At 56.0% G+C, this 13,760-nt stretch overlaps 5 protein-coding genes across 5 annotated transcripts; 2 read left to right on the plus strand and 3 right to left on the minus strand.

The window, feature by feature from the left end:
- Positions 1–1,931: 1,931 nt before the first annotated feature.
- Positions 1,932–2,453, plus strand: LMH87_001688 (uncharacterized protein; the record flags this gene model as incomplete). The annotated part of the gene is made up of 1 exon (XM_056193003.1): positions 1,932–2,453. One exon carries the CDS (start codon positions 1,932–1,934, stop codon positions 2,451–2,453), a length of 522 nt encoding a protein of 173 aa, XP_056050084.1.
- A 148-nt stretch (positions 2,454–2,601) lies between these two features.
- Positions 2,602–4,676, minus strand: LMH87_001689 (uncharacterized protein; the record flags this gene model as incomplete). Its single annotated transcript, XM_056193004.1, has 5 exons — positions 2,602–3,337; positions 3,398–3,549; positions 3,614–3,936; positions 4,030–4,247; positions 4,534–4,676. 5 exons carry the CDS (start codon positions 4,674–4,676, stop codon positions 2,602–2,604), a joined length of 1,572 nt encoding a protein of 523 aa, XP_056050085.1.
- Positions 4,677–5,138: 462 nt separating this feature from the next.
- LMH87_001690 (uncharacterized protein) lies at positions 5,139–6,697 on the minus strand (the record flags this gene model as incomplete). The annotated part of the gene is made up of 2 exons (XM_056193005.1): positions 5,139–6,502; positions 6,562–6,697. 2 exons carry the CDS (start codon positions 6,695–6,697, stop codon positions 5,139–5,141), a joined length of 1,500 nt encoding a protein of 499 aa, XP_056050086.1.
- A 2,011-nt stretch (positions 6,698–8,708) lies between these two features.
- LMH87_001691 (uncharacterized protein) lies at positions 8,709–10,331 on the plus strand (the record flags this gene model as incomplete). Its single annotated transcript, XM_056193006.1, has 1 exon — positions 8,709–10,331. The coding sequence occupies one exon, from the start codon at positions 8,709–8,711 to the stop codon at positions 10,329–10,331; it is 1,623 nt and encodes a 540-aa protein (XP_056050087.1).
- A 664-nt stretch (positions 10,332–10,995) lies between these two features.
- On the minus strand, positions 10,996–13,165 carry LMH87_001692 (uncharacterized protein; the record flags this gene model as incomplete). Its single annotated transcript, XM_056193007.1, has 4 exons — positions 10,996–11,745; positions 11,798–11,962; positions 12,017–12,704; positions 12,987–13,165. The coding sequence occupies 4 exons, from the start codon at positions 13,163–13,165 to the stop codon at positions 10,996–10,998; spliced, it is 1,782 nt and encodes a 593-aa protein (XP_056050088.1).
- Positions 13,166–13,760: the final 595 nt, after the last annotated feature.

Here is a 13,760-nt window from a genome sequence, read left to right on the forward strand (position 1 = left end):
TAGGTAGCTCGGAGATAGCAAGCCATCCCTAACTGCCTAGTCTGGAAGGTAGTATCTGCGGTAGCACCCAGCTTGTCGATCATGCGGTGCCGTAGTGCCGGATCCGAGGTCTACATCGTTCTGCGGCAGCTGCCTTCTATAATTAGCGGACAACGGTAGACATGGAATAGTAAGCTTTAGCCACATGTCGCAAGTAATTGGTGATCTAATTTTCGAGCTGATTGTTTTGGTCACCCGCTATTGCCGGCTGTCATCCACATGCCTAACAGAGCAGATGCCCAATGCCGAATGTTTGGGCCTGTTGGACATTGCAACAATGAGCCGTCCGTCAATCAGCACGGGTTTACATTTGTGAGCTATTGTATTACTAGGTACCTATTCCATCACTGAGTACTCATTAAAGGGGTAAATGTTGTCACTGGAGCGTTAGACCAACGGCGCTGAATAGAGGTTATTCCAGCTAGTCCCTAGTACACAGATAGCGCTAGCATAATACTCCACAGCCGATAGGATCCCGTACGACCTCCAGTGCCTTGGCGATCTCCGGCCACGATACAGACACAGACGTGCGCTCGCTTGCGTGTCAGCAAATCTTTTGGAGAGACTGCCTTTGGCGAATTCCTCCCATATCTATACATTGAACCTGAATATTGCCATTGCCCGATTTTTCTAGCCTTTCCCTTCTCTTTTTCCTCCACAACGTTTGCTATATATTCAGCCATTTATTCCTCCTTTAAATAGCAAAGAACCTTCCTTTCTGGGATCTATCTCCGGTCGCAATTCCACTCACTCCTAGCGATTCAAACAGCAGTTGCCGGGCAAATTCGGACTCTGTCTCCAAGAACTTGTGCCTTGCAAGAAATGAGTAACTTTTTATTTCCCTGTGAGCAAATTTTCGTCCATACTGCTGACCACTGTTTGGCCACGCCCTCCAAGTGTCAGTGAATATGTGAAGCAGCTTCAAGTGCACGCCTTCCTCTTCGTCGGAAGTTTTGAGCCACAGACCTAGATAACGTACTTTTAAATGAACCTCTCATTCGCATTGTATTGAAACTAACTAAACTGGGGCCTAAGTAACTGCAAGCTGAGGCTCGTAGACTTTTATTCCGAGACTCCAAGGGCAGGGCCGTTCTGGCGGACCAACTGGCCGGCAAGGATGCAACAGCAGCGATAGCCAGAGCAGCAGTCTCCGTCAACAGCACAGGATCAGGTTTGTGCCGCAGCGACGCTTAAGCTAGCATAGATAGACATTTACCATGCATGTTTCTATATAGTCATTTTCGCAGTAGGGAAAGCTCCCATTGTCAGTAAGCGGGCGTGCTGCGGTGCAGGCAGCGGCGGCGACAATGATCGAGTACTGAAGCTTCAAGGTGAGCAGTCGTGCGAACTCCGAACTGCTTTGAACTTTGCTTGTTGTACTTGGTTCTGCGATGCCAGTACAATAGAGCCAACTTCGCGGAAGTTCCTATTTATATACCCAGAAAATGGCCCTCTCAACACCACATGGGTTTCGTCCTTTCGAGAATAGCTACCCCTTTCGTTACCCCGTATTCTTCTTTCGCGGGCCCCAAAACCCCAACCATCGGAAATGTGATCGATCTACATTTCCGAGTATTCCGCTTGGCTATTTCGTGACATCATCGCATATAGCGTGCATTGAGCGCTCTGGTGGTTTCATACATCATCGCTTGCTCGAGATCCTTCTCGATGATTGCCGTACCGGTAAAGTTTGCCGACACAATGTATGCTACCTGATTTTCGCAAGGGCTCGAGGAACGACACTCCTGTGAATTTTCGACGATGTGGTAGGGTAAGCTCCTGGAATTCTCGACACCCCGTGCACTAAATTCTTTTACAGTGCACATGACTGCACACGCATCGATACTCCACGTCTAGACCGCACCCAACTACTCGCTAAGTACACATCCCAGATGATCCAACTGCGCCATGCCCTGCCCACTCCTTTTTACCTCGCCCTCGACACCCTCCTCACCCTCCTCCCGCTACTTCCCGACCCCTTCGCCCCTTCGTGGCCTCTTGTGCCCAACCATACGGACCTCTGCGAGAACAACATCCACGTCGACGTCGCCACGGGCAAGATCGCCGGCATCTGCGACTGGCGCCGCGCCGCGATCAGCCCGTTTGGCATGGCGCTGGGCTGGGTCGAGATTGTCCTCGGCACGCTCACCACGAACGGCGACGAGGGCTTCTGGTGCTTTTATCCGGCGCATGAGGAGCCGAGGGCGCGTTTCTGGACGCGATTCTGCACCTATCGTGGAGGGCTGGAAGAGAAGGCTAAACGCCGCGTGGAGACGGCCAGGCTCGTGGGCCGTTTTCTGACGGCTGGATTTCAGGGCGGGAAGCCTGCGGCCGCTGGGAGTGAGGAGTTGGGGTTTCTTACGGCCGTTCTTCGTCACGGTGCGTCATCACTGACACCGTCGAAAGCCCCATAGCTGTGATGATGGTCAAACTCTTTCTCCTTCCTGTTCGTTCAAGTCGGCATTTGTTGCTTAAACTCTAAATTTGGTATATAGGTTAAATAAACGCGCCATCGCTATGCTCCTGTAAGTTCAAATCATTATATACATGCACCCTTAACCGCTAAGTAATGACATTTATCGGTTCGTGGTAGCACTCCTCCCACTGCGTGTGCCCAAAGAACCAAAAGTCGCGGAGCTTTATATCAATGTTCGCCGCGCCGCTGTCCGCGCCGGGCTTCAGGCGCAGCGTCTGCAGGTGCTTGCGCAGCCTGTCTTTTTCCTCCTGCGGCGCGTCGTGCTTGGCGACGCCGAGCACCGCAATCGGCCAGCTGACGCCCTGCGGGAGCGGCAGCTCCTCCATGGCCCTGTCCACGAGGTTCAGCAGGTAGTTGCCGTAGAAGACGCGTCCGCTCTCGACGGCGGTGGCCGCCTCGTCGGGCGCCGCGCCGGCGGGGGGGCTCGAGCCCGGGATCAGGGCAAACTCGGCGGCCAGCACGGGCGGCAGCGACAGCAGCCCGTACAGGATCGAGGCCGTCTTGTAGAGATCGCCGGCCAGCGGCATGCAGGGGTCCTCGGGCTTGGCGTACGGCTCTGTCCACTTCTCGGGGTCAAACGTCTGCAGAAGCCGGGAGACTTCGCGCGCAATGGGCACAAACGCAGAGGTGATGGTAGGTTCGGCCAGACACATTGTGCGTAGGCGTGTGATGCGGACAATGTCCTGAAGGACAGAGGTTGGACAGGGCGCAGGGTGGAAGCCAGTGTGCGAGTAGGCGGCGGCAATGTCGTCGGGAGACCAGTTGGCCAGGCCGTTGATTTGGTTGCTGGCGGGGCTCGCTGTGTTGGCCAGAGTAGAGTAGCTAACAGTTGTCGTTAGCGTACGGAGGCAAGAATAGGTGGTAATTTGTTGGTCAAATTACATCAAGACGTAGTGCAGGGCCATTGGCGGTACTCTTTGGTCGCGTTCCAGCGCAGCTTTGACGCTGAGAACCTTTTGGACGCCACCATGAAGCTTGACCAAAGCCGCAAAGCCCTCTACATGCGATCGCCACGCAGGATCCATAATCGAGAGCTGTAGTCAAATGTTAGCAGCCATTGTTGCATCCCGTGTTGGGTGGCTCGGATTAGGCGCTTACATCGATGCTAAGCAAGTCCACCAACCGACGAAGCAGGGTCTCGATTGCCGCACCACCCGCTATTCGCGAGTTCAGATCCTTAATCACAATATCTATGTGCCGGTATAGCAAGGACCAGAGGTGGTTGATGCCCGGGAGGTTGCCCTGTCGCGGCAGGACGCCCGCTTGAGCCGAGGCGTTGACGATGCGGTCGGTGACGACCAGCGCGATGAAGCTCTCACGCGAAGTAATTTTCTCAATATGTATGTCCGGCTTGAAGCTCGTCACATATATACTGTCACCTGGGTTGTGAAAAGCCTCGTCCTTGAGCATGACGGCTCCGACTGAACGACAACGGCGGGCACACTGTTAGCAAGCCATGTTTGTGTGTTTTTTGGGGGGGGCTGCAGGAGCGGAGCTTGCAGGGTTAAACGAACAATATTTGATGGCATCCATTATGTCCCAGTCAGGGTGGCTGGCCCGGGGCGCGAGCACCACCGCCCTGGAGGACGAGGACGAGGACGAGGACGAGGGCGAAGGCGATGTCGCACCAGGCTCGGGCGAGGAGGCAGTGGCATACCCGCTGCATTGGCGCCCCGTGAGGACGCATCGCTGGCAGTGTGGCTTTCCCTCATCACACTTGATGCGTCGAATCCTATACGTCGAATAAACGAACAAAACAGGGTCAGTATGGGGTTCATGTCCATCAAGTGGTTTTGCGCGCACGCGCACGCTTGCCGCGGGGGGGGGGGGGGGGGGTGAGTTCGTTCCGAGAGGGGCGCAAACACATAAAGGCCGTCGTATTATTCAATCCCCTCCCCCCCCTTGCAGGTAGTCAAAATACACACACACGCACGCACGCACGCAGCACAACGCAAACTCTTCTCTTGGGTGTTGTCACGGTGCTAGCGCAGGTTGGTCTTGGGGGTGGTTAAACGAACCGACAAGTAGCGCAGCCAGTCTTGCTCTTCGTGGCCCACCGTTTCTGCCGGGGCGCGGTCGACTTGAGCGGTGCTTCTTCTTTGTCCTTGGCTCGCGCTAGGGATTCCTCCTTCAAGGTGCGAACGACCGTCTTGAGATCCATGGGGGTGATGTGGGAGGATGGCGGGCGGACGGTGATGAGATGGAAAGGAAAAAGGGAACGTTAATGGCGTGAGCCAGCAGCGGCGGCTCGGGGAACTTGAGGCAGAAAGCGGACAAGGCCTAGCTTGGGTTTCCCCCCTTCTGCGCGACGTGGGGCGGCATTGGTGAGCTTTGTACCATCTGGGCAAGGTCCGGAGTCTGCGCGCTCTACCGGTGAGATGGGCGGAGAAATCCTTGGCTGTTGAATTGGTAGCTGGCAGAGTGGCAAATCGTAATTATAAAAAAAATTCAACTCTTATAAGCGGCCGTACACAGACTACTATGCGTGGGCTACTAACCTCAGCCTCGTTGCCTCATTATACACATCTGCAGCTACAAGTACTGCCCCTCCCCCGCTAACTATTTACCCAGCTACATATGCTATCTACGTGCCTCCTGACTCGCCGCCAGCCTCGGACGAACCCTAGTTCTGCACAACAAACTGGTCCTTGTGTTCCTTGAACAGCACCGAGCTATCCAGCAGCTCTCCCGTCGCCGAGCGGTAAAAGTCGACCTGGAGGTTCTGCGTGTCCTGGAAGCGAATCGTCGCGTAGCTAAAGTGGTCGGCGTACGCAAACGCCGTGTAGTCGGGCTTGTTGCCGACCGGACTGAGGCCCTCAATGTTGCCCGTGCCGCCCGACACAATGTACATGGGCGCCTTGGGGTTCTTCATGCCGGCAGGGTCCTGCGTGCCGTTGTAGACGGGGTTGAAGCGCTGCGAGTTGTGCACGTGGCCAAAGACGCCCAGGTCGACGCCGTACTTGTAAAAGAGCGGCTCAAAGGCCTGCTGGCACGGCGTGCAGCCGTCGCCACCAGTCGTGTACCACGGGCGGTGGCCAGCGACAATGACCCACGGAGTCACGCTTCGGTCGACGGACGCAAGATCGGCCTCGAGAAACTGCAGCTGTTGCTCTGGGCCGCCAAAAGGACCGCTGTTGAGGCCGGCCGAGCCGTCCGGGCCATCGGGCGCCGACGGGAAATCAGTCTCGGTGTTAATCATAACAATGTGCGCCATGCCGTACTCGAAAGAGAACCAGAAAGGCGGGTTAGCCAGCTGCTGGGCCTTGTTGGCGCTGACCTTGGCCTTATCGACCTTAGATGTCGAGGCAAACGCGGTGGGCATGTTGCCGTTGAAGCGCGTCATAAAGTCGGTAAAGTTCTTCTGGCCGCTCGGGCAGGCCCAGCTGGTGTGAGGAATCTCTTCGCACGAGGCTTCATGGTTACCGGGGCTGACAATGTAGGGCTTGCGCGAGGAGATGGGGGCGAGCTGCCCGTAGAACTCTTCGAGAATGGCCTGGAATGCATTCTTGCCGTCAAAGAGGTTCTTGCCGTGCAGAGCCCAGTCGTCAGCGTAGGCTAGGTCACCCGGGTGGATGATGAATTCGTAGTCGTCGGCCGTGTCGGCAAGGCGCTTAATGGTCGTGTGGTTGAGCGAGGGGGGGATGTTGGGAATCGTATCGCGCTTCGCCTGGTCGTTCTCGATCGTGTAGCCGTCCTCGCCGTAGACGCCAAGGTCGATAATGGCGTTGATGGCAAAGGGAGTCTTGTCACCAGCGACTCGGGGAGAAAGAAACTGCTCCACGGTAGAGTTGGTCGACTCGATCTTGTAATAGTACTTGGTGGCAGGAGTCAGGTTGTTCAAGTAGACGGTATGGAACCATGTGCGCGACGACGGATACGTGTCGGACTTGGTCGAGCAAGACTTTTGTGTAAGCGAGTTGGCCGAGGTGCCGTAGCTGACGCAGGGACTGCCCGACTGCTGGTATGTGTTCCAGCCAACAGACATGCCTGGAATTTCGCATAAGTTTATATTTCTGTGGCCCGAGGATTGCGGTCCAGCCACTTACTGTTTGCGCCACTAACAGCGATGCGGACCTGCATGGGTGTGGACAGATCCGAAGGCTTGGCCGGCAGGCTGGCGGAAGCCAAGGCCGTGGCTGAAAGGGCCGGGAGGGCCTTGACCAAGAAAGAGAGCGAAGGCATGGTGAGGGTGATTGGTCTTGTGGTGACCATCTACGGAAGATTCCTTTGCGCGACGAACCGGCGCAACTTTATATCAGACGACATGACCATGTTTTTAGTCCGGTCAGCCGCGGGTGCATTACCAGACCGAACTAGCCAATTCTCCGTGCACGGCTTATCAATTCCAGAAGAAAAAGCCCCTCCGCAAGGTGTTCCAACTAGTGGCTCAAGAAATGCAGCATTCAGGCGAGACAGCGGCAGCCGTGACACGTGCATTAGCATCGCTGCACGGCTTGGCCACCTGCCACATCGAGCAAAGCAGAGCCGGGGCGGGGCAGCAGACAATTGCTCGCCGGACGGTCCTCGTGCCGTAGCGGCGCGGCCTCGTTGGTAGATTCGGCAGAGGCTCCCCGGTTTTAAAATGTCCAGCGGCTGGTGAATCTGGGCCGGCAGTCCCTGGCATGGAGCAGCAGAAAATCGCAGCTCGAGGTTCGTAATTATAGCCTCGCTACTGGCTGAGCTGTCCGATCCTGGCCGGGCACTACATCTGTTTCGGTATAAAACACCCGCCTTGGCCCACTGCGGTGCATGAGCTGGAGGATTGTGCATCGCTGCTGCGTTGCATCATCGTATAGGCACTGCCCGATTAGGCGACCGACGCGATAGCGCAGCAAAGTGGCAGTCTGGCGAAGAAAAAGGATTGTCCATCTTTGCGGGATTAGAGCGCAACGCGTCGAGAGCGACGAGTATATTCTCCGCAGTCGAGTGAGTGTATGAGCACAATGCGCTAATTTGGTGCTTTGAATGCCAGTGACGCTTTGATGGGAGATGCCGGGCCTCGCTTTGCTGCTCGTATGGAGATGGATGGGCGAATCGCACGTGGGTGTACGAGATGAAAAACCTTATTGATGGGTCAAGGCGCCATTATAGCGTGCTTCCAGACCTGAGTAGCGAACAACAGCGCCGATTCGCATGAGTGGCCAATCGCTGGCCTGAATCTTGTTGGTGGTGAAGGCCCTTGGATTGATAACTAGTGAGCAAGTAACCAGATGGATTGTCTCAGGGGTCGTGGACACGATTGACGGGCCGGAGCTTGTTGATGCTAGTGGCGTGTACTCAGAAGCATGCTAACCTAGAGATGTGATCGGTACAGTATTAGTACACGGGGTAGTAGGGTTCAGCGGCAGTAGGGATGCAAGGCTAATTTAGCTTGCCAGTGATTCTTCGATGCATCTGGCAGACACATGGTACAAGACTGGTTCGGGATGGCCTTTTTGTCCGCCACGAAGCAACGTCGCAGCATTGTTGTTGGTGTCGCAAACGCCGCGTGTGAGGCATTGCAACCAGTGGCCCACAATTGACAGCTGCAAGATCTGGCTTTGTGCTAATCCTCAGGCATACAAAGCTTTGTCATGAAGAGCATCAGGACTTTTCTCAAAAAGTTGAATATTTTTGGATTGGTTATTTATGTAGATTAATTATGCATTCTTTCGCGTTTCGCATCTTCCGCATCACGCCTGTTGCCTCCACTGGCCTTGAGCAACCGCTACGTCATTTCATATAGCCAGCCGGGCACATCGTTATACGCCGCATAACGATACTCCAACATGGAAGAAAAAAATATGCAATAAAAATCCGATTTACTAAAAATGACCGAAACCAAAAAATCTTAATAATCAATGCGCTTTTAGCCCGAAAACTCTTCCACGCCCCCTTTCAAATGCAATCAGCGTTTGTTTTAAGAAGTGGGTCTGCATTTCCATTTTTGCAACGCCTCAGAGCAACCTCATCACACGCGCCCAGCTACATTGCAACTATACACCACTCAGCATTGCTCCATTCCCCATCACTCGAAATCGCAATGCCTGAAAGAGGAGGCAGAGATGGACGACGTCCCGACCGGCGTCGCGGAGGCGGTGGTGACCGCGGCGGCCGCGGTGGCGGTGGTAGAGGCCCATTCCGAGGCGGCAGACGCGGCGGCCGTGGTGGCGGTAGCAACAGGTCCAACGGTGCCGCCGACGATCCCATGGCCATGGACATTGACGATGCGCCTACCACACACACTTCGGCTCCCCCTGCCGCTGCGGCCGACGACTCGTACAAGCCGCCGCTGACAGAGGCCATCCCCCAGGACACGCCGCGCTTCGCCGACCTCGCGGGCCAGAACCTGGTGCACCCGCAGGTCATCCAGACCATCACCGAGGACCTCAAGTTTGACCACATGATGCCCGTGCAGGCCGCGACCCTATGGGAGCTCCTCCCGCCGCACCGCAGCGACTGCCTCGTGCAGGCCAAGACGGGCACCGGCAAGACGGTCGCCTTTCTGCTCCCCGCGCTGCAGACCATGCTCACCAAGACGCTCGGCGCTGCCGCCGGCAACAAGCGCGACTCCGCCATTTCCCTGCTCGTCATCTCGCCCACGCGCGAGCTCGCCATGCAGATCGCCGCCGAGGCTAACAGCCTGCTGCAGCGCCTGCCCAAGTACCGCGTGCGCATCGCCATCGGCGGCACCAACAAGGACCGCGAGGAGCGCCAGATCCTCGACGGCTGCGACGTGCTCATCGCGACGCCGGGCCGCCTCATCGACCACATGTCCAACGAGGACGTCCTGTACGCGCTCCGCTCGCTCGACACCCTCGTGCTCGACGAGGCCGACCGCCTGCTCGACATGGGCTTCATGCCCGCCCTGCGCGAGATCGTCGGCAAGCTGCCGGACCGCAAGGCCTCCCCCCGCCAGGGCATGCTCTTCTCCGCCACCATTGCGCCGCACGTCAAGCAGGTCGCGGGGCTCGTCCTCGTGCCCGGCTACAAGTTCATCTCGACCATCCCCGAGGGCGAGAGCAACACGCACGAGCGCGTGCCGCAGCACCTCATCAAGGTGCCGGATTTCGCCTCAGTCACCGCCGGCATGGTCGGCGCGGTGCGCCACGAGGTCGCGCGCGTCGGCAGCGGCGCCCCCTTTAAGGCCATCGTCTTTGCGCCCACGGCCGCCATGGCCGGCCTCTACGGACACGTCCTCTCCCAGATCGCCGGCCTGCCGCCCGTGTCCACGCTCCACAGCCGCATGACGCAGAACCGCCGCACGAAAATCACAAACGACTACCGCGACAGCAAGTCGGCCATCCTCTGCGCGACCGACGTCATCGCCCGCGGCATGGACTTCCCGGGCGTCACCACCGTCTTCCAGGTCGGCGTCCCCTCGGAGAAGCAGAGCTACATCCACCGCCTGGGCCGCACGGCGCGCGCCGACGCCGAGGGCAAGGGCATCTTCCTCATCGCCGAGGACGAGGCCTTTTTCCCCAAGTGGACCCTCAAGGAAATCACCTTCATCACGCAGGACGCGGATCTCTCCGCGCAGCCCGAGGTCGCGCGCGTCATGGAGCGCATGGACGAGGAGGAAAAGGCGCAGATCTACAAGGCCTGGATGGGCTACTACAACAACCACATGAAGGGCCTGCGCTGGGACAAGGAGGAGCTCGTCCGCCAGGCCAACACCTACGCGCGCGAGGCGCTCGGCACGCCCGAGACGCCGACCATCCAGCGCAGCACCGTCGGCAAGATGGGCCTGCGCGGGACGCGGGGCCTCAACATCGTGCCAGACAGGCCTAAGCCGCCGCGGGGCAATAGAGGTGGCCGTGGCGGTGGTGGTCGCTAAAAAAAAAAAGAGAGACGGAGAGGGCGGCAGAAGACGGCAGAGAGAGAGAGAGAGAGAGAGAGAGAGAGAAGAGAGATAGAAAAAGTTGGCGCGGAAAATTGGTACAAACAAGGGAATGGCAACGGTTTACATGAAAAATAGATTTTCGGGTTTTGCTCTTGGTGTAATAAAAATAGACGAGGCCAACATTGTAATGCAAAGGATAATTTCAAAACTTCTAGACAATATTCAGGCTATGGGTATTGAGGACAGAGGAAAAGTTTCGAGTTTGGCTCTTGGTGTAATAAATGTAGACGAGGCCATCATTGTAATACAACGGATAATTCCAAAACTTCTAAAAAATATTCAAGTCTCCATGGTTGTTGTTAAAAACGGAGGAAATGTTTTATGAAATTTAAATTTTTTTTTTTGGGATTTCGAAGTTGGCTCTTGGTGTAATAAAATAAGCGACGCTATCAAAGTAGAAAGGATAATTCCAAAACTTCTAAACAATATCCTAGTCTCTACGGTTTTTAACAACGAGTGGAAAGGTTTCGTAAGAATAGATTTTCGGGCGCCGCTCTTCGTGTAGTAAAAAATATATACAGACGCCATTAGCGTAATATAGGGGATAATCCCAAAATTTCAAAGCAATAACAATTCATAATCTCTCCAAGATCTCTATTTAGTGCAGCCCGCTCTCGCCCGTCTCTGCCATGTACTTTTGGCAGCTGACGAGAATGCGAACCTGCTCGCCGATTTCGTCCAAACGACCGAGTACTTTTTTGTTGCCGTCTGTAAAGTTCATAATGGCATACGGAATGCCCGTCTCGTCGCAAAACTGCCTGACCATGGTCTGTGCCTTGCGCAAGTTGTGTCGGGGCATGCGCGGAAACAGATGGTGGACAGCCTGGAACTGCAATCCGCCGTGGATAAAGTCCAGCCAGGCGGGGCAGTCGACGTCCATGGTGGTGCGAAGCTGGCGCTGGGGAAAGGACTCGTCCTCGTCGAGGTGGGCCGTCGACATGCCCCAGTGGGAGAGGGTGATTTGGACGTGCAGCGGCATGGTGATGATGTGGGAGACGAGCACGTAGAGGACACGCGTGGTCCAGTCGGGGAGCGTGCGCCACAACAGCATGTAGCCAAAGAGGAACCAGTAGCAGGCCATGAAGGAAATCTCGGTCGGGCGAATCCACCAGGCCTTGCTGCCGCCGAGCTGCGATGACCTGCAGAGGACATGGATCCAGGAGAGGAGGTAGAGGTTGAAGCGGGCGATGCCCATGACGGGGTAGTAGGTGTACTTTTGCCAGGGGACGAGCACCTCGGCGGCCTTGTCCCAGACAAAGGTAAAGTCGTAGTAGGTAGAGCGCAGCGATGAAAAGAAAGAGGGGCAGGTGGCGAACAAGGGAACGTTTTGAATATCGGGGTCATGTTCCTAGAGAGAGAGTGTTAGGAGAGGAAGCGATCAAGATGGTTGGTGTGCTTACAGGTTGGTTGGTAATGAGGTGGTGAACATTGTGGCTGCTCTTCCACCAGCCAATGGAAAGGCCACAGCAAAAGTCGGCAATAAACATGCCAATCAGAGTATCAACCTCGAAAATCTGGGTAATGGCCCGATGGCCAGCATCGTGGGCTGTAAACATGATTTGGTGCTATAAGTTTGTAAGCGGAGGTCCACGGACCCTGTCCAGTGCCTTAAAACATACCCAGAATAGCCCGAGGAAAAAGGCCGACACAAGATACCAGGTCTTGTAGAGCGCAAACATGGACATGACAAAGAGCGTAGTATAGCGCGCCATTTCCTTGGCATACTCGAAATACGGGCACTCGTACAGTCCCTGCGCATCAACTTGCTCATGGAGCTTCATGTACTTTGCCGTAATAGCGAGTTGCACGTCCTGATCCAGCGATGGATACTCATCCATGTCGGTCTCGCGCTGCTGCTGCATGGCCCATTGCGTGTACTGCTCGGGCGTCATGTGCTTGCGTCCGCGCGGCAGCAGACGGGCGGCCTCGAGTGCCTTTTCGTCCTCGACGACGGGCGGCGGCAGCAGAGGCATAGCAGCAGCGCCGCTGGGGGATGGGCGGCGAGAGCACGATGTTGGCTTCAGCTGGCTGCCCGTCTGGAGACAGGCCTCGCCCGCGCCCGCGGACTTTTCGGATAGGGCGGCGACGCCAGGGACGGAATCGACGCCGACGCAGCCATCGACATCCTGGTCCAAGAGATGCTTCTCCGACAGGGCTGGAGTCGCATCTGCGGAGGGCGCGGACTTAACAGAGGGATCGCTCGATGATGCGGCCCTGATTGGTGGTGTCATGTTAGCCCAGGGACCCGTAGGCTTCCGGCCGATCCGAAAGGCCTTCATAGTCTGGACAGTATGGGCCGCATGGTATCTAATTAGAGAAAAAGGGAGGAGTCAGCCGCGATTTTCTCTCCGACAAATCATTGGAACTGCATGCATCTTGTCTGAGATCTGAAAGGGCGGGAAGCCTTTGCAGATTTCCCCACCAAGATTAAGCTTAAATCGGTGGTGAGTCCATTTTCGCGCCAGCCAAAATTAGAGGCCATTCCGAAACAGTAGGCTGACACCACCTGACAGAAAACACTGCGACAAGCAGATGCGCAATGGGAGGATGCAGGGGCAGCGATTGGGAAACAAGAGTAGGATTATTTACAGGGTGATTTCGCTCGTCGCATCTCTGCCAATCATGTGTCGGATGGCCAGGTCACCACCGGGATGAACACGCAGCCACGAGTTGAGCCGCAGCACATGGTCCTGGAAGATGACGACGGCGTCGCCATTGGCCACCATTGCCTCGATGGCCGGCCGGGACAGGACGGTATCACGCCCCATGGTGGAGGTTGTGTATTATTTTTTCGAATCACAAACGAGTGAGGGATTATTTTTTCGTCGAGGAGCAAACAATGTGTCGCAAATGTCGAGTCGTTTGTCGGTCGTTTAGGCGCCGACTATATCCTGGCAAAGGAGTGTCGAATGGAGAAGGAGGGGGAAAAAAGGTTGGAAAGAGAACGGAAGATTTTTCTACAATGAAGAGGAGAGAAGGAGAAAGAGGCGTGGACATGGCGAAGCAAAGCCTCTTACGAGACAGGACGACACGACACGCAACTGGACCCCCTTCTTCTTCCAAGGAGGCGAGAGCGCCAGCCAGAAAAGTCACTTCCCACTTTCCAAACGGAACGGCAAACTGCAGGGCCGAGAGCCAAACACGCTGCGACTGGCACCACAAGCTACGACAAAGGCACCACAGGGCCAGAAGAGGAAGCGAGCCAACCGATCCCTGGGTCATGGACCACGGGCTGACCATGCTAAGAATAAAATTGAGGGGCAAACACCACGCTGGGCTGCCTCTCGCTCAAAGGGACCAGAAAAGGGCACCCCACGAACAGCCAATCTCTGTCGGCCGTGCAGCAGAAATATCCACGCCACG

Source organism: Akanthomyces muscarius, chromosome 3 (assembly GCF_028009165.1).
Source record: "Akanthomyces muscarius strain Ve6 chromosome 3, whole genome shotgun sequence".
NCBI classification, from domain to species: Eukaryota; Fungi; Ascomycota; class Sordariomycetes; order Hypocreales; family Cordycipitaceae; genus Akanthomyces; species Akanthomyces muscarius.